Source organism: Falco cherrug, chromosome 18, assembly GCF_023634085.1.
Source record: "Falco cherrug isolate bFalChe1 chromosome 18, bFalChe1.pri, whole genome shotgun sequence".
Classification (NCBI taxonomy): domain Eukaryota; kingdom Metazoa; phylum Chordata; class Aves; order Falconiformes; family Falconidae; genus Falco; species Falco cherrug.
In genome coordinates this window covers 5,986,123-6,004,681 of record NC_073714.1, presented here as the reverse complement: position 1 = coordinate 6,004,681, position 18,559 = coordinate 5,986,123, and the positions used below count along the sequence as shown (strand labels likewise).

Sequence of the window (18,559 nt, the reverse complement as noted above, 5' to 3'; positions counted from 1 at the left end):
GGGCGGCCGGCGATTGGCCGTCAGGAGGAAGAACGGCGGGGCGGGTCCCGCCTTGCGCAGCGATTGGCTGCGGGGCGGAGGTGGCTGCGGGGAGGCGCGGCGACGAAGGGGAGAGGCGGCCGCTGATTGGCTCTTCGGGAGGAAGGTGGGCGGGCACGGCGCTGGGCGGGAGCAGCCGCGGGTCAGTCTCTACCGGGGGCGGCGCAGGAAGCAGGGCCGGGAGCTGCTGCGGCCGCTGGAGTAGCGCTTCCCGCTGGAGGCCGGCGCCGCGCTGGGCTCACCGTGGCCGCCATTGTGGGCCCGGGTGCCCGCCTACGGGGGCGAATGCCCCAGCCTGGTAGCGGTGCCCCTCGGGCGTCGGTGAGGCCTCGGGGACCGCATCCCCCTCACCTGCTTCTGGGGGCAACCCCGCCTCGTCGGCTCCGACCGCACCATGATCAACGCCGTCCTCGAGGAGTTCGGGAGGCGTGAGCGTTGCTGGGGCCACCCCCCCGCCACTGCCGGGGGATCCGGACGCACCGGCAGCCGGACCCTGCCAGGCCCGGGGGATCCGGACGCACCGGCAGCCGGACCCTGCCAGGCCCAGGCTGCGGGGGCGGGGGGGGGGGAGTTTCTCCCTGGTGAGGAAGGCACCGCCGTGGGGAAGTTCGCCCTGCAGCTCCTGCTGACCTTCTTCCTGGCATGAGGTGAGTGCTGCCTTGGCCCTGCCTGCAGGTCGCTGGGCATGGCGGTGGGGTGTTGTTTGGTGGCACCTGGCTGCTCTTCCCACAGAGCTGGAGCTCTTCAGCCCAGCCCGTGTTGCCAGGAAGGCCCCGCTGAGCCATCCCGGTGGCATTCAGGAGCCGACGTTGAAGAACAATTCTCAATGCTCCGCTCCAGAGCACTGCCCATAGCACCACCACCATCTCCTCAACCGTTTCATCCTCATCCTGCAGGCACGGCACTGCTGGCACAGGGGTGGCACTGGTTGTGCAGGGGTCCAGGCTGACCCATGGTCAATCAGCCCCGTGGGTGTCCCCTCCACCCAGAGCCATGTGTCTGTGCAGCACTGGGTGCTCTCTCCACCCATCAGGGCACATACAGAGGTGGCTGCCAGCGCCACAGGGCCTCCTGGGCTGCTCAGGCTACAGGCAGTGCCCTCTTCTGCTTGCCCTCAGCTGCCTGCTCTCCACAGGGCCACGTGGAGATGAAGTTTGAAAATGGAGCCTTCTTCTACGACGGTGTCTGCGCTCTGGCACCGCTACCCGCAGGTGAGAACAGCCAGCAGCACTGGGCTTGCCCCTGGGCCAGCGCTGGACCCACTCTGCTGGTTTTGGGGATGCAAAGGGAGATGCTCTTTGGCAGGTTATGGCTCTCTGATGCCGTCTGTGGTGCACCCATCCCTGGCATCGGCGGCTGGGCTGCACTGACTGTGGGAGCTGCTCCTCCTACTGCCCCGACTACGGCGTGTGGGTGCACACCAACCTGCAGCTGGTGAAGGTAGGGGCAGGACCCATCCCCTGGGGTCCTGCTGGCAGCCTGCCCCTGCCTCACCCAGCCTTTTGGGAGCACCATGCCCTGTGCCGAGCTGCCTGCAGGTCTCCCACCATCCCCAGCACCACTGCCAGACCGTGGCTGTGCCCTGTGGCACTGACCTGCTCTCTGCCCAGGTGATGCGGCCGCGGTATCTTGGTGCCCTCGCAGCCTCCAGGACCCCGAGTCAAGCTATCACCCAACAGCGTCGACCCAAAAATTGTCACCAGCAGCAAGATGGCACTCCTGAGCCACCAGAACACCAGGGCAGGTAGGGAGCCTGCCGCGATAGCCATGCCCAACTGTGAACCATGCCCTGGGTATGGCTGGGGGGTCCTGGTGGGGCCACCTCCATCTCCGGTTCCTCTCAGCAGTGAGCGGCTGAGGCCGGCTGGTGGCATGGCATGGCAGAGCAGCTACTGGGGTGCCCGATGCAGGGTGCCCCCCTGGCACGGAGACTAACCGCTGCACCAGCGCAGGCACCGCCAGCTTGCGCCTGCTGCTTCCTCCACCACAGGTGACACCAAACCGTCCCGCGGGGAAGCAGAGAGCCAGGGCCGAAGCCCTTCTGCCACCTCGGCATGCCAGGGTGGGAGCCGGTGGCTGTAGCGTGAGCCCTGTAGCGTTTTCTTGTTCAACAAAATATTATTTTCCATGTTCTTAGTGGGGTTTTTTTGTGGAAATAAAAGGCAGTGGAAGGGTGCAGGGCTGCGCCTCCCTCCGGGCAGCCAAACAACGGTGCTGTAGCCCCCCCCCTGCTGCCAGGCCCTGCCGAGGGGTGACCCACGGCGCAGCGGGCACAGAGAGGCAGAGACGGCGTTTGGTACCAGGGGCTTGGTTTATCCATCAGACGTGTCCCATGGCACGGTGGCTCCAGCTCTCCCGGCCCCACCGTGTCCCCCTCAGGTAGCCAGCAGGTCCTCCACCGCCGGGTGGGCCACGTCGTGGGGCCGCCGGCCCTTGGCATCGCGGATGCCGGCCAGCGCCGGGCTGTGCCGTAGCAGCAGGGCGCAGAGCTCCCGGTGTCCTTGTTCAGCCGCCTGCGGGCAACGCCTCTGTCACCACCGGCCCCCCGGCACGCGGCTGGGGGGCACCCGGGCCCCGCCACCCACCTTGTGCAGGCTGGTGCGGCCGTCCTCGTCGGCGGCGGTGGCATCGGCGCCGTGGTTCAGCAGCAGCCGGGCGATGGCCAGGTGGCCGCAGTAGCTGGCGCGGTGCAGGGGGGTGGCACCGCCGGGCGTGCGGGCGTTGCAGCGGGCACCGTGCTGCAGCAGCAGCTGGCAGACCCCCAGGTGCCCGTTGCGGCTGGCGTAGTGCTGGGGGGCAGACGGGGGGGTGGGCAGGGGGCGTCGGGCTGCGGCCCCCCCGTGTCCCCCAGTGCCCCACGTACCAGCGCCGTGTACCCCGCCAGGTCGGGCTGGCTGGGCTCCCCCCGCCGCTCCAGCAGCTCCCGCACCCGCCGCTCGTCCCCGTCCCGCGCCGCCGACCAGATCCCTGCGGGCAGGGGGGGCCGCGTCAGGCAGGGACGGACGCCCAGCCCCGCCTGGCCGCCTGCCCGGAGCGCCCCCAGCCCCGCCTGGACCCCTCTCTCTCCCCCGCCCGTACCCACACCCCTGCCCCGGTGCCCCCCGACCCCGCTCGAAGTCCATCTCGGGCAGGCTCTGGTGCACGCTGGGCACCGCCACCCGCGACGGGCAGCAGCCACCGGGCGGCGAACGGCGGCCCGCCGCCATCGCCCGGGCTGGGCCGGGCCGAGGGGAGCCGGGAAGGGCCGAAGAGAGCCGAGGGGAGCCGGGAAGAGCCGAAGAGAGCCGAGGGGAGCCGGGAAGAGCCGAAGAGAGCCGAGGGGAGCCGCTCCCCTGAGCGCTAGTGCGCATGTGGCTCCTCCCGCAGAGCCCCGACGCCACCGCCAGGGGGCACCCTCCTGCCCCAGCGCTGGGCCCGCCTGGGGATCGGGCCCGCCTGGGGATCGGGGATCGGCCCCGACCCAGCCGTGGGGATCCACCCCAGCCGTGGGGATCAGACCCAGCGGTGGGGACCGGCGACTGGCCCTGATGTGGGGATCAGCACTGACCCCGCCGTGGGGATCGGCCACAGCTGTGGGGATCACCAAGGGTCAACCCCTGCTATGGGAGGGGGCCTGTGGATCACCCCCAGCCATGGAGATCACCAAGGATCAACCCCTGCTATGGGGATCACCCCCTGCTATGGGAGGGGGCCTGGGGATCACCCCCAGCCATGGAGATCACTAGGGATCAACCCCTGCTATGGGGATCACCCCCTGCTATGGGGGGCAGGGTGCTGGGGATCACTCCCAGCCATGGGGATCACCAGTGATCACCCCCTTCTATAGGGCGCAGGGATCACCCTGGGCTATGGGGGGGCCCAGGGATCAACCCCACCTATGGGGATCACCCCCTGCTACGGGGGCCCAAGGGATCCACCCCTGATGTTAGGGGGAGCCTGGGGCTCACCCCCTGCCATGGCGGCCGGGGCTCACCCCATGCCTTAGGGGTCCCAGCCCCCCCGGGGCCCCCCCCGCTCCCCTTCCCACGCCCCCACAGCCCCGCTCCCACGGCCCCGGTGGGACCCCGGGTGCCGCATCCGCCCGGCTTCCCGGCACGGTCCCCCGGGGGACCCCCGCCTGCCCCGCGCTGACCCCCGGCAGCTGGGGGGGTGCCGGGCATGGGGCCAGGCCGCAGCAGCCTCGGCCCGGGGGGGCTGGGGCCCCCCCACCCCTGGGAACGGCACCACGATGCCCTTTTATAGCCCCGAGCGCAGCCTTTTTCCATGAGCTCAGCACCAGGGGGGGGCCCAGCACCCCCCCCAGCATCGGCCACGGCCCCCGCGGGCTTCGCTTGCAAAATATAAATTTTTTAATTTTTTTTTTTTTTACTCCTTTTTATTATTAATATAAAAATACTCACATATTTACAGCAAATAAATATATTTCAGTAACAAATAAATTACACTGGGGGGGTATACAAAAGGGGCCCAGGTGGGCAGCGTGCAGGGGGGCAGCAGGCGGGGGATGGGGGGGGGGGGGGTATTTACAGCCAGGGCCAAGGGGGTATGAAGCCCTGGGGCGGCAGGGGGGGTGAGGGGGCATTAGAAAAGTTCTCAGGAAGAAAAAAACCCGATCGGTTCTTAAATCATCTCAAAAAAACATCCTGTGGCCACTACCCAGGCCAGGACGCGGTGCCTGGGGGGGCTCGGTGGTGCCCAGGGCGGGGGTGGTCCCCAAGGCGGGTGGCAGCCCCCGAGGTGGGTCCCTTGGCTGGGACATGGTACCAAAGGCGGATGTGGTGACCAAGAGCAGCTCCGGCACCCCAAACATGTCACCCCAAGGCGGGTGCCGGGGTGGCAATCCCCAAACCGGGTGGCAGTCCTGTCCCCAAAGTGGGAACCGGCACTGGGGTGACAGTCCTGTCCCCAAAGTGGCAACCGGCACTGGGGTGGCAGCCCCATCGCCACGATGGGTGCCGTTTGCAGCAGTCCGCCGAGATGGGTGTTGGCACCAGCATCCCCGCGATGGGCGCCAGTGCCCACCCTGCAGCCCCAAGGCGGGTGCTGGTGCCAAGGCGGTGGTCCCCACAGCGAGTGGTGGCACCAGGGTCCCCGTGGCGGGCGCTGGTGCCAAGGCGCTGGTCCTCATGGCGAGTGGTGGCACCAGGGTCCCCGCGGCGGGTGCCGGTGCCCACCCTGCAGCCCCAAGGCGGGCGCTGGTGCCAAGGCGGTGGTCCTCATGGCAAGTGGTGGCCCCGGGGTCCCCGCGGCGGGTACCAGGCCAGGCCCTGAGGTAGGTACGGCTGCTCGGCGGCGGGGATGCCGCCCACCGGCGGCTCACACCGACGATTCCTCGGGGTTGGAGTCGGGCAGGGGCTGGCGCTGCTGCAGTTTGCGCCGCAGCTCCTCGGCCAAATCGGCGCAGGGCGGCCGCTCCTCGGCACCCAGCGCCAGGCGGATGTAGCCGTTGGAGGAGGAACCGCGCAGGGGACCCAGGTGGATGCGGGTGGGCGAGTGGAGGGGCTGCCCCGGGATGGCGGTGGGCGGCGAGGCGGCACCGGGAGGGCCCCCGTTGCGGCAGGCGGCGTGACCCGGCACGATTTTAAGCGAACCGTCCGAGTAGTAGTAGCTGGCCGGGTCCCAGAGCTTCTCATCCGAGTCGGAGGCGGCGCTGGGCACGAAGTGGGGGCTGGGGGGCTCCTTGGGCAGCTCGATGGGGTACACCAGGGTGCTCTCGATGGCTTTGGTGCCTTTGCCCAGCTCTTCCCGCAGCCGCCGCCAAAGCGAGAACACCACCAGCACCAGCACCAGGCACAGGGCGCCCAGGCACACCGCCACCACCCACACCAGCCCCAGGCTCTCCAGCGGCGCCCGCGTCTCCAGCGGCACCCCGGGACCGGCCAGCACCGCCACCCGGTACACCTCGCCCCCCAAGCGGGCGCCCTGCTCCTCCGAAAAGCAGCGGTACGTGCCACTGTGCTGCGCCCCGGCTCCCGGCACCACCAGGGCACGCAGCCGGGCGTCGTGCAGCACCAGCGCCTGCTCGGCCGCCAGCGCCTGCCCCTCGAAGGTCCACAGCGCCTGCGCCAGGTTGGAGCCCAAACGGCACGTCAGCACCAGGTCGGTGCCTGCCACCACCGTCACGTTTTTAGGGGTGATGGGCCCTGCGGGAGGGGGGGCGAGTCAGTGGAGGGGGGAGCGCGAAGCGGGGGGCACCCATGTGTCCCCCTCTCCCAGCTCCCCATGGTGCTGGGGGGGGGGGTCTCACCTTGCTTGGCCACCTGCGGCAGGGTGCAGGCGCGGGTGTCGGAGCTCAGCACGTCCTGGACCAGCTGGGAGCTGCGGGAGGTGGTGGTGGAGGTGAGGGGGGGCCCCGTACCATGGTGGGGTGTGTCCCCCCCGCCCCCAGGGAACCCCCTTACCCGTTGAGGCCGTCGGTGCGGACGCAAAGGCTGGCGTTGCGGCTCCAGGCGCAGTAGGGATCCCGGGCGAGGACGCAGTCCGTGCACGACTGGTAGCGGCCGCAGTCAGCCAGGGGCAACTGGGCCACCTGGAAACGGGAGCCGGCGAAGAGCAGCTTCTGCGAGGGCAGGGAGAAGGGGCAAGGTGACACGGTGAGGTGACACCCACCCCCCCGGGTGCCAGCCCCTTCGCCGTGACACCGCTCACCTTCCGGCTGGCCAGGACCAGGCTCTCCACGGGCTGCGCCGGCTGGAAAACCTGCAGCTCCTCCACCAGATGGATGCGAGCGCCCAGGTTCAGCGCCTTGTGCACCCAACCGTCACCTGCGGGGCGCGGCAGGCGCTCAGGGACGTCCCCACACCAGGGGGACACCTCTGCGGTCCCCTCCCCAGCTTCCCCCCGCGGTGCCGGCGGGTACCTGTGCCGATGAAAAGCACCTCGTAGATGGTGCCATCCAGCCCGGCCACTCGGTCCACCACCAGCTGGGTGAAGTTGGCGTCTTTCTTGAGGAGCAGCGGGCGGGCCGCGCTGCGGCAGGATGGGCTCATCCATCAGCGGGTGCTTCTTGGCGAAGTTGAGGGTGTTGTCGGGCAGCTCCAGGGAGCTGGCGAAGCCGTTCTGGCGGTGCCAGTTGGTGATGCACTGGGGATGAAGGGCACCGTCAGGCGCGCGGACCGGATCCCGCACCCTCTTCTCCCCTCCTACTCCCGGTACCGGCACTCACCGCACCGGGACGGGGGCTCGGCACCTCATCCGAGTACCGGCCCCACTTCTGCGCCTGCTCCCGGTATTCCTTGTAGGGCCCTTCGAACGCCTTCTTCACCTCCAGGATGTGGTAGCGGCAAATAGCTGAAACATCCACATCCCCCCTGCAAGGGACAGGGCAGGATTTTAAGAGAAGCCACCGGTGACAAGGAAACCCCGGCGCTGCCGCGTCCCCACGTGCTCACCAGCGGGCCTGGAAGACGCCGAAAAAAGTGGTGTCCTGCCAGTCGGCCCCCGGCAGGGTGAAGACAGCCTGGAGGCGGTTGAAGTGGAGCTGCTGCTCAGGCGCCGAGCACACCAAGCGAGCCTTCAGGAAGGTTGTCCACTTCTTCTGCAGCGTACGCGCCCCACCGACGTCCCCCTGGGTACCCAACCGCCGTCAGGACAAGGCCACCGCGCTCACCGGTGGAGCGAAACCCCGCCGGGACGGCAGCCCCACCATGCCGTGTCCCCTTCCCCCCCCCGTACCTTGCAGACCCGCGCCACGCGGGCCACCACCTGCTCGGCGTAGCAGTCGTACTCTACCGCCCGCTCGCTGAAGAAGAAGTAAACCTTGTCGTCGTCCCCGGTGCTGCTGGCCGTGCTCTCCTGCACGTAAGCCGAAGCCACAAAGTGGGGCTCTGTGGAGAAGGGGGGGGGGCAGAAAAGGGAGGGTAAGGCCATGCCGGGGGCAGGGGGTGCCCCCGCCGCCCCCCGCTGCGTCGCCCCGAGCCTACCGTTCAGCCAGGAGGTGAGATACTCCGTCTTCATGGAGTAGTGGGGGCCCAGGTTGCGGAGGATGACAGGCTCCGTGCCCAGAAAGTTGTTGAAGGTGGCCGAGTACAGCTCCCCGTCTGCAAAGCAGGGGTTTAAGGGAGTTGGGGGCAGGGGGGCACGGTGGGCACCCCCCGACCCCGGCGTGTGCCTGGCAGTGCCACCTACCCACGATGAGGCCGGTGTGTCCCTTGGTGGGGTCATACGGACACTTCCCTTTGCCGTCCTCAAAAGCCACTTGGTCCAGGGTGAAGCCAGACAGTTCCTGCAGGGCACAGGAGTGGGTGGGGGTCCCAATCCCCTCCCCAGTTCACTTCCCCCGCACGCAGACTGGCCCCAGATGCAGGCAGACCCCGAAGATGACCCCTTCTGGGGACAGGGACACCCCTGGAGCACCCTCCTGGGCACAGGGACACCCCAGGTGACACTTTCTGGGGATGGGGACACCCCTGGAGCACCCCCCTGGGCACAGGGACACCCCCAGGTGACACTTTCTGGGGACAGGGACACCCCTGGAGCACCCTCCTGGGCACAGGGACACCCCCAGGTGACACTTTCTGGGGACAGGGACACCCCTGGAGCACCCTCCTGGGCACAGGGACACCCCCAGGCGACACTTTCTGGGGACAGGGACACCCCTGGAGCACCCTCCTGGGCACAGGGACACCCCCAGGTGACACTTTCTGGGGACAGGGACACCCCTGGAGCACCCTCCTGGGCACAGGGACACCCCCAGGCGACACTTTCTGGGGACAGGGACACCCCTGGAGCACCCTCCTGGGCACAGGGACACCCCCCAGGTGACACTTTCTGGGGACAGGGGCAGCCCTGGAAGATCCACTATGGGGACAGGAACACCCCCAAATGATGCTCCCAGGGACAGGGACACCCCAGGAGCACCCTCCTGGGGACAGGGACACCCCAGGTGACACTTTCTGGGGACAGGGACACACCGGGAGCACCCTCCTGGGCACAGGGACACCCCCCAGATGACACTTTCTGGGGACAGGGACACCCCTGGAGCACCCTCCTGGGGACAGGGACACCGCAGGTGACACTTTCTGGGGATGGGGACACCCCTGGAGCACCCTCCTGGGCACAGGGACACCCCAGGTGACACTTTCTGGGGACGGGGACACCCCTGGAGCACCCCCCTGGGCACAGGGACACCCCCAGGTGACACTTTCTGGGGACAGGGGCAGCCCTGGAAGATCCACTATGGGGACAGGAACACCCCCAAATGATGCTCCCAGGGACAGGGACACCCCTGGAGCACCCTCCTGGGGACAGGGACACCCCAGGCGACACTTTCTGGGGATGGGGACACCCCTGGAGCACCCTCCTGGGCACAGGGACACCCCCAGGTGACACTTTCTGGGGACAGGGGCAGCCCTGGAAGATCCACTATGGGGACAGGAACACCCCCAAATGATGCTCCCAGGGACAGGGACACCCCTGGAGCACCCTCCTGGGGACAGGGACACCCCAGGTGACACTTTCTGGGGACAGGGGCAGCCCTGGAAGATCCACTATGGGGACAGGAACACCCCCAAATGATGCTCCCAGGGACAGGGACACCCCTGGAGCACCCTCCTGGGCACAGGGACACCCCAGGTGACACTTTCTGGGGATGGGGACACCCCTGGAGCACCCCCCTGGGCACAGGGACACCCCAGGTGACACTTTCTGGGGACGGGGACACCCCTGGAGCACCCTCCTGGGCACAGGGACACCCCAGGTGACACTTTCTGGGGACGGGGACACCCCTGGAGCACCCTCCTGGGCACAGGGACACCCCCAGGTGACACTTTCTGGGGACGGGGACACCCCTGGAGCACCCTCCTGGGTGCAGGGACACCCCCAGGTGACAATTTCTGGGGGTGGGGACACCCCTGAACGCCCCCCCCCGGCATGCAGGGACACCCCTAAACGATGTCCTGAGGCTGGGAGGAGGGGGGGGGGGGGCTGCCCTGGACCTCACCCCCAGGGGCAGTGGGGAACTGGGGGGGGGGGGCAGGTTTTGGGGGTCCCCCCTGGGGGGCCGCACTCACGATGTAGGTGCACTTGGGCTGGAAGGCGTAGGTGCCGCAGGCGTAGAGGTGAGAGCTGTTGTAGCTCTGTAGGAAGCGCACGTAGTTGAAGCAGTCGGTCTGGGGGTGGGGGTGGGAACAGCTGGTTAAGGGGGTTGCAGGGGGGGGAGGGGCGCACCCTGGGGTGCCCTGTAACCCCCCCCTGCCCCCCCCCCGCGGCCCCGCACCTGGTTGTTTTTGCCCTTCTGGATGCACTCGGCTTTCTTGTCCACGGGGGCTTCCCAGGAAATCTGGGGATGGAAAACGGCTCGGTGGGTCGGAACCAGCAAACGCAGCCCCCCCAGCCCCCTCCCAAAATATTCCTCCCCCTCCCCCCCCCCCCCCATCCCCCGTGCCCTCTCGGAGGGTCCCCAGGGTCTCACCGCCGCCTTGAGCTCCACGGTGCCGGTGGCCAGGGCGAAGATGGCCTCGCGGGCGCCCACGTAGAGCAACGCCTCGGCCTCATCCAGCGTCAGCGTCAGGTAGTGCGAGACCCCCCCCTGCGAGAAGCGCTTGGCCGCGTCCTTCAGCTCTGCGGGGTTTGGGGACAAGGGGGGGGACACACACACACACACATCAGGGTGAAGCCACCCCCAGCTGCCCCCATCACCCTGGTGGGCACCGCTGGCACCCACAGCCCCCCTCGCCACCCCCCAAGCGCCGGAAGCCCCCCGGCCCCGGCGGCGGCGCACAAAGGGCTCTTTGTCACCGGAGCGGGCGCTGGCGGCGGGGAACACAGCGGCCTTTGGCGAGACCCCGCGCCCCCCCTGCCCGCCCCCAGGCCCCACAGAAAGGCCCCATTGACGGGCGGGCGCCAGGGCCCCCGGGCAGGGACGGGGACGCGGGGCTGGCACGGCACGGGGACGGCACGGGGACGGCACGGGGACGTGGGGCGCTGGCACAGCCAAGGGGTGGGGGGGCTCGGGTGTGGGGATGGCACGGGGGGCACGGCGTGGGGATGCAGGGATGGGGGACGTGGGGCGCTGCCACCGTGCAGGGACGGTGCCAGGCATGGGGACACCGGGCATGGCAAAGGGACGGGGATGCTGGCACGGGGATAGGGACAGAGCACGCGGCACAGATGGGGACACAGGGTGCTGGCACAGGGCAGGGCCACAGTGGGTGCTGGCACGGCAGAAAGATGGCACCTCAGGGTGCTGGCACGGCAGAGGGCTGGGGACAGGGTGTTGGCAGGGCTGGGGACAGGGCGATGGCAGAGCACGGGGACAGGGGACACGGCACAGGGCTGGGGACAGGGTGTTGGCAGGGCTGGGGACAGGGGACACGGCACAGGGCTGGGGACAGGGTGTTGGCAGGGCTGGGGACAGGGCGATGGCAGAGCACGGGGACAGGGGACACGGCACAGGGCTGGGGACAGGGTGTTGGCAGGGCTGGGGACAGGGCGATGGCAGAGCACGGGGACAGGGGACACGGCACAGGGCTGGGGACAGGGTGTTGGCAGGGCACGGGGCCGCGGCAGAGGGCTGGGCACAGGGCGATGGCAGGGCACGGGGACAAGGGACACGGCACAGGGCTGGGCACAGGGCGATGGCAGGGCACGGGGACAGGGCTGGGGACGGGGCGATGGCAGGGCACAGGGACAAGGGACACAGCACGGGGCTGGGGACATGGTGATGGTGGAGCATGAGGACAAGGGACATGGCACAGGGCTGGGAAAAGGGGCGATGGCAGGGCAGGGGACAGGGCTGGGGACACGGCACAGGGCTGGGGACGGGGGCTGTGGCAGGGCACGGGGACAGGGGACAGGGCTGGGGACAGTGGCGATGGCAGGGCACAGGGACAGAGGACATGGCTGGAGACGGGGGTGACAGCAGGGCACAGGGCTGGGGACAGGCGTGATGGCAGAGCACGGGGACAAGGGACAGGGCTGGGGACAAGGGACAGGGCTGGGGCTGGGGGGTGGTGGCAGAGCACGGGGACAAGGGACCCAGCAGAGGGCTGGGGACTCCAGGCGCTGGCCCGGCAGGGGGACACGGGACAGTGTCCCTGCGTGTCCCCCCTCTGCTCTCGCACCCCCCCAGTTTTGGGGCCACCGGCGCAGGGTGGTCCCCACCGCGCTGACAAGCTTGGGGCGGGGGACAGCAGCTGCCCGGCTTGGGGACAATGACAGCCACCGGGGTGCCACCCCGGTGTCAGCAAGGGCCGGGCCTCAGTTTCCCCACCCTGCTCCCCCCGTCTCGGGCCTGGGGGGGGGGGGACGGACACACCATACTCACCCGCGTAGGGGACAGTTTTTCGGGGTACGGCGCTCCACGAGGACCCCGGGGTGGTGGCAGCGGGTGGCGAGGGCCAGCAGCGAGGCGAGGGCCAGCAGGCGGCGGGGGGCCATGGCGTGGGGGATGGGGGGGCACGGGGGACACACGCAGCCCTGGGGGGGGGGGGGGGGACGACACGATGACACACCCAGCCCCCGGCAGGGTTACGGGGTGCTGACACCCACCCGCATGTCACGCGGGCGGCGCGGGGGACAAGGACGGCATTGAGGGCCGCGCGTCACGCGGCTGGGGGGGGCACCCCACGCAGCGGGGGGGGGACACACACGCGGGTCCCCAGCTTGCTGCCCCCCCACCCCCACCACCCCCCCAGTCCCTCCTCCGGCTGTGACGAGTTACGGGGTGGGGGGGGGGAGGGGGGGTCCACGGGGGAGGAAAGGGGGGGGGCCTTCCGCTTCCCACCCCACCCGGGCGGCCCCCCCCCTCCCCCACGTCCTGCCCTGGGACCCCCCAGCCCAGCCCAGTGTCCCAGAGGGGGTCCCCCGCCGTGTGTGTCCCCCCCCCCCGCCCCAGGCTGGGCAGGATGCGGCCGGGCAAGCGGGTGGCCGGGAATTGTTCTGCCCGGCCCGGCGGGAAGCAGGAAGCCGGAGGGGTCCGGGGGGGCCCCGCGCCAGCTGGGGAAGGATTTCCGGGAGGGTGGGGGGCCGGGAACGGGCCCCCCGCGGGCGTGGGAATGGGGGACACCCCGGCTAGGCTGCCCGCAGCGGGGGGAGGGGGGCTGCAAGCCGGGGGCTGCCAGTGCCGGGGTGTCACTGGTGGGGTGCCACGGGCAGGATGGGTGCCACGGGCAGGATGGGTGCCACGGGCAGGATGGGGTGTCACGGGCAGGATGGGTGCCACTGGTGGGGTGTCACGGGCACAGCTGGGGTGTCACGGGCAGGATGGGGTGTCACTGGTGGGGTGGCACGGGCAGGATGGGTGCCACGGGCAGGATGGGGTGGCACGGGCAGGATGGGGTGCCACTGGTGGGGTGTCACGGGCAGGATGGGGTGTCACTGGTGGGGTGGCACGGGCAGGATGGGTGCCACAGGCAGGGTCAGGGTGTCACGGGCAGGGATGGGGTGTCACGGGCAGGATGGGGTGCCACTGGTGGGGTGTCACGGGCACAGCTGGGGTGTCACGGGCAGGATGGGTGCCACAGGCAGGGTCAGGGTGCCACAGGCACAGCCGGGGTGTCACGGGCACCCTGGGTGCCACGGGCACAGTCAGGGTGTCACGGGCAGGATGGGGTGTCACGGGCAGGATGGGGTGCTATGGGCAGGATGGGGTGCCACTGGTGGGGTGTCACGGGCACAGCCGGGGTGTCATGGGCAGGGTCAGGGTGCCACGGGCATGGCTGGGGTGTCACGGGCAGGGTCAGGGTGCCACGGGCACAGCTGGGGTGTCATGGGCACAGCTGGGGTGCCACGGGCAGGATGGGTGCCACGGGCAGGGTCAGGGTGTCACGGGCAGGATGGGGTGTCACGGGCAGGATGGGTGCCACTGGTGGGGTGTCACGGGCACAGCTGGGGTGTCACGGGCAGGATGGGGTGCCACTGGTGGGGTGTCACGGGCAGGATGGGTGCCACTGGTGGGGTGTCACAGGCACAGCTGGGGTGTCACGGGCAGGATGGGGTGCCACTGGTGGGGTGTCACGGGCAGGATGGGGTGTCACTGGTGGGGGTGGCACGGGCAGGATGGGTGCCACAGGCAGGGTCAGGGTGTCACGGGCAGGATGGGGTGTCACGGGCAGGATGGGTGCCACTGGTGGGGTGTCACGGGCACAGCTGGGGTGTCACGGGCAGGATGGGGTGTCACGGGCAGGATGGGTGCCACAGGCAGGGTCAGGGTGCCACAGGCACAGCCGGGGTGTCACGGGCACCCTGGGTGCCACGGGCACAGTCAGGGTGTCACGGGCAGGATGGGGTGTCACGGGCAGGATGGGGTGCTATGGGCAGGATGGGGTGCCACTGGTGGGGTGTCACGGGCACAGCCGGGGTGTCACGGGCAGGGTCAGGGTGTCACGGGCAGGATGGGGTGTCACGGGCAGGATGGGGTGCCACTGGTGGGGTGTCACGGGCACAGCTGGGGTGTCACGGGCAGGATGGGGGTGCCACTGGTGGGGTGCCACGGGCAGGATGGGTGCCACGGGCAGGGTCAGGGTGTCACGGGCAGGATGGGGTGTCACGGGCAGGATGGGGTGCCACTGGTGGGGTGTCACGGGCACAGCTGGGGTGTCACGGGCAGGATGGGTGCCACGGGCAGGGTCAGGGTTCCACGGTCACGGCCGGGGTGCCACGGGCAGGGTCAGGGTGCCACGGGCACGGCCGGGGTGCCACGGGCACTCTGGGTGCCACGGGCAGGATGGGGCCCCCCAGGTCCCCAGCTCTGGTGCTGGACGCTTGGGGGGCCCCTGGGGGACCGGGGTGCGGGGCCCCGCGGCGGTGCCGTCCCGGGGGGGCCCCACGGCGACCCGCAGGCCCCGGGGGGGAGGGGGAACCTCCCCGCGCCCCCCTGCCCCCACCCGCGGGCCGGCACCGGCTGTTCTCCGGGGGGGGGGGGGGGGGGGGGGGGGGGGGGGGGCGTGCACCGACGGATCGGGGCAGGGGGAGCCCCGTTACCGGAGGCGGTTGGGGAGTGGGGAGCGGGGCGCGGGGGGGGGCGATGCCGCCGGGGGTGCCGGTGCCGATCTCCGGTACCGGGAGGAACAAAGCGCCTCCCCCTCCTCCCCCCGCCCCCGCGGCGCCGCCACAACAATACCGGGGCGGGGCGGGGCGGGGCGGGGCGGGGGGTGCCGGGGGGGGGGGGGGGGAGGGGGGGGCACTCACCTCGGGCGCGGCGGCGGCGGCGCGGGGCGGGCGGCCGGGCCGGGGCGGCGGGAGGCGGCGGCGGCGGCGGGTCGGGGCGGCGGCGGGTGCGCGCCGCGCGGCTCCGCTGGCCCCGCCCCGCCCTGACGTCACGGCGGCCCCGCGGGGGGATCGGGCCGGGCCGGGGTGGGTCGGATCGGATCGGATCGGATCGGCCCCGCTCGGCTCGGTTCGGCTCGGCTCGGCTCCTCTCGGCTCCGCTCGGCTCCTCTCGGCTCCGCTCGGCTCAGCCCGGCTCAGCTTGGCCCCGCTCGGCTCGGCTTGGCTCGGCCCGGCCCCGCTTGGCTCGGCTCAGCTCCACTCGGCCCCGCTCGGCCCTGCTGGGCTCGGCTCAGCTCCACTCAGCCTGGCCCGGCTCGGCTCTGCTTGGCCCGGCTCGGCCCTGCGCGGCTCAGCTCGGCCCGGCCCCGCTTGGCTCGGCTCAGCTCCACTCAGCCTGGCCCGGCTCGGCTCTGCTTGGCCCGGCTCGGCCCTGCGCGGCTCAGCTCGGCCCGGCCCCGCTTGGCTCGGCTCAGCTCCACTCAGCCTGGCCCGGCTCGGCCATGCGCGGCTCAGCTCGGCCCGGCCCCGCTTGGCTCGGCTCAGCTCCACTCAGCCTGGCCCGGCTCGGCTCTGCTTGGCCCAGCTCGGCCCTGCGCGGCTCAGCTCGGCTTGGCCCCGCTCAGCTCAGCTCGGCCCTGCTCGGCTTGGCTCAGCCTAGCCCAGCTCAGCCCGGCTTGGCTTGGCTCAGCTTGGACTGGCTTGGCCTGGCTTGGCTCGGCCTGGCTTGGCTCAGCCTAGCTCAGCTTGGCTGTCCTGGCTTGGTTTGGCCTGCCCCAGCTCAGCCCGGCCTGGCTTGGCTCAGCTTGGCTCGGCTCGGCCTGGCTTGGCTTGGCTCAGCCCAGCACAGCTTGGTGGCCTGGCTTGGTTTGGCCTGGCCCGGCTCAGCTTGGCCTGGCTCCGCTTAGCCTGACTTGGCTCGGCCTGGCTTGGTTTGGCCTGGCCCGGCTCAGCTTGGCCTGGCTCCGCTTAGCCTGACTTGGCTCGGCCTGGCTTGGTTTGGCCTGGCCCAGCTCACCTCAGCCTGGCTTGGCTCAGCTCGGCCTGGCTCAGCTTGGCACAGCTTGGCTTAGCCTGGCCGGGCTTGGTCTGGCACAGCTCGGCTTGGCTTGGCTCAGCCCAGCACAACTTGGCCTGGCACAGCTCGGCTTGGCTTGGCCTGGCTCAGCTGCCTTTGGCTTGGCCCAGGTTGGGTCAACCAGGCTCAGCTCAGACCAGCTTTGTTCAACCTGGTCTGGCTTGGCCCAGCACAGCCCAGTTAGGCTTAGCCCAGTTTGGCTCGGCCCAGCTCAGCACAGTTCAGCCCAGCTCAGCTCAGCTTAGCCCAGCTTGGTGCAGCGCAGCCCAGTTCAGCACAGCTCAGCACAGCTCAGCCCAGTTTGGCCCAGCTCAGCCCAGTTCGGCCCAGCTCAGCCCAGTTCGGCCCAGCTCAGCACTGCTCAGCCCAGTTCGGCCCAGCTCAGCACTGCTCAGCCCAGTTTGGCCCAGCTCAGCCCAGTTTGGCCCAGCTCAGACCAGTTCAGCACAGCTCAGCTCAGTTCAGCACAGCTAAGCCCAGTTTGGCCCAGCTCAGCCCAGCTTGGCCCAGTTCAGCCCAGCTTGGCCCACTTCAGCCCAGTTCAGCAAAGCTCGGGCCAGTTCGGCCCAGTTCAGCACAGCTCGGCCCAGTTCGGCCCAGTTCAGCCCAGTTCGGCCCAGCTCAGCCCAGCTTGGCCCAGCTCAGCCCAGCTCGGCCCAGTTCAGCCCAGCTCGGCCCAGTTCAGCACAGCTTGGCCCAGTTCAGCACAGCTTGGCCCAGTTCAGCCCAGTTCAGCACAGCTCGGGCCAGTTCGGCCCAGTTCAGCGCAGCTCAGCCCAGTTCAGTACAGCTCAGCCCAGTTTGGCCCAGCTTGGCCCAGCTCAGTCCAGTTCGGCCCAGCTCAGCCCAGTTCGGCCCAGTTTGACCCAGCTCAGCCCAGTTTGGCCCAGCTCAGCCCAGTTCGGCCCAGCTCAGCCCAGCCCAGCCTAGGTGGGCAGAGCCCCCCACCCTTTCTGGGTGCCGTGGGTGCCCCCAGCGCAGCGGCGGGGGGCTGCGGTGTCTGTTGGGTAGGGGGTGCCGCGGGGCACCCATGGGCGCCCAGGGGACGGGGAACAGGCTGGGGTGTCGGGGTGCCCATGGCGGGTGCTGGAGCCCACGGTGGGTGTCGGGGCCCCGGCACAATCCCGCCTCGGTGCACCCACCCCCTCACGCGCCCCGGCCGGTGGCACCATGCCCGGTGTCGGGTGCCGGGCCATGGCGTGACGGCTGAGGTGCCGGCGAAGCTCCCTGGGGAGAGGAGGAAGAGCGGGAGGGAGGGTCCGGTGCGTGCCCACGCGCCCGTCCCCACCTCTGTGCCCACCACCGCCAACCCCCGGTGCCACCCCCGCCGTGCCGGCAGCCCCGGTGCCCTCCGGGGTGCCCTGGGCAGGGGCGGCAGTGCCGGCAGCCGGATCCTGCCCGCTTTGTGCCTGTGCAACCGGCCGGAATAAAGGAATTAGAGGCAGACGTGGCCCGGCCCTGGCACGGTGCCGCGGGGCTGTGGCAGCTCCCGCCGGGTTCCCCGTCACCCACCCCCGGGGGTGCGGGTGGCACGGGATGCCTGGCATCACCCCCCCCCACCCCCCCCCCGGTGACCAGGTTGTGGCAGCGCCCAGAGAGCTGGCACGGGCGGAGGGCAGTGTGTCACCGAGGAGCCCCCAAAACCCGCCGTGTGTCCCCGCTGGCACGGTAGCCCCCGTGGGCAACCTTCCAGGGGCTGGCATCGGCCTCCCGATTAGCAAGGCCGAGATAACGAAGGCATGGCATCCCCGGCGCGGGCAGATGTCACCGCGCTGTGCCACCAGGGCCAGCGTGCTGGTGGCACGGAGGCTCGCCTGTCGTGGGGAGCAGGATGGATCCAGGCCCCTGGAAGAGGGGCTGGGGGGCGGGGGGGGGGGGGGGCTGGCAGGGTGGGCGGCACCCCCTGCCCGCTGCGCCGGGGTCACGGTGGGTGCCAGGGCCCCCGACGCGGGCGAAGGCTGCCGGGCAGGCAGGGGAGTCACCAGGAGAGGGGCAGGGGCGCGAGCAGGGCTCTGGCCACCGCCCCTGTCCCCCCACTGTCCCCCCCGATATGACCTGCCCGTCCCATGCCCAGCCCGGGGGTGCCCAGGGTGGGCGGCCGTGCCAGGCGGGCGCGAGTACCCTGTACCCGGGGGGGTTCCATGGGGTGCCAGGGGACTGTGGGGACAATGTGGGGGTGACCGGGGTCCCTTTGTGGCACAGGGAAGGGCTGTGGGGACAATGTGGGGGTGATCA

General features: G+C 70.4%; 2 protein-coding genes and 1 long non-coding RNA gene across 5 annotated transcripts; 1 reads left to right on the top strand and 2 right to left on the bottom strand.

Moving 5' to 3' along the window:
• Positions 1-174: 174 nt before the first annotated feature.
• LOC106631103 (uncharacterized) lies at positions 175-2,175 on the top strand. Of its 3 annotated transcripts, none has more exons than XR_001334590.3 (4): positions 175-686; positions 1,175-1,250; positions 1,345-1,479; positions 1,650-2,175. It is a non-coding gene; the product is annotated as an uncharacterized LOC106631103 (long non-coding RNA). The 3 variants fall into 3 exon arrangements; XR_003559576.2 differs by having other exon boundaries at positions 1,327-1,479; XR_003559575.2 differs by having other exon boundaries at positions 1,158-1,250.
• A 156-nt stretch (positions 2,176-2,331) lies between these two features.
• On the bottom strand, positions 2,332-4,001 carry ANKRD39 (ankyrin repeat domain 39). The gene is made up of 4 exons (XM_055696341.1): positions 3,146-4,001; positions 2,903-3,006; positions 2,625-2,828; positions 2,332-2,552 (listed from the first exon to the last, which is right to left on the bottom strand). The coding sequence occupies exons 1-4, from the start codon at positions 3,387-3,389 to the stop codon at positions 2,415-2,417; spliced, it is 690 nt and encodes a 229-aa protein (XP_055552316.1). The 5' UTR covers positions 3,390-4,001; the 3' UTR covers positions 2,332-2,414.
• Positions 4,002-4,534: 533 nt separating this feature from the next.
• On the bottom strand, positions 4,535-12,417 carry SEMA4C (semaphorin 4C). Its single transcript, XM_055696340.1, is given in 16 exon segments — positions 4,535-6,182; positions 6,287-6,357; positions 6,441-6,598; positions 6,688-6,803; positions 6,899-7,001; positions 7,003-7,122; positions 7,205-7,349; positions 7,431-7,606; positions 7,714-7,865; positions 7,962-8,078; positions 8,167-8,263; positions 10,050-10,148; positions 10,256-10,318; positions 10,451-10,599; positions 12,305-12,377; positions 12,379-12,417. Coding segments are annotated over 16 exon segments (2,505 nt in total). The 3' UTR covers positions 4,535-5,355.
• Positions 12,418-18,559: the final 6,142 nt, after the last annotated feature.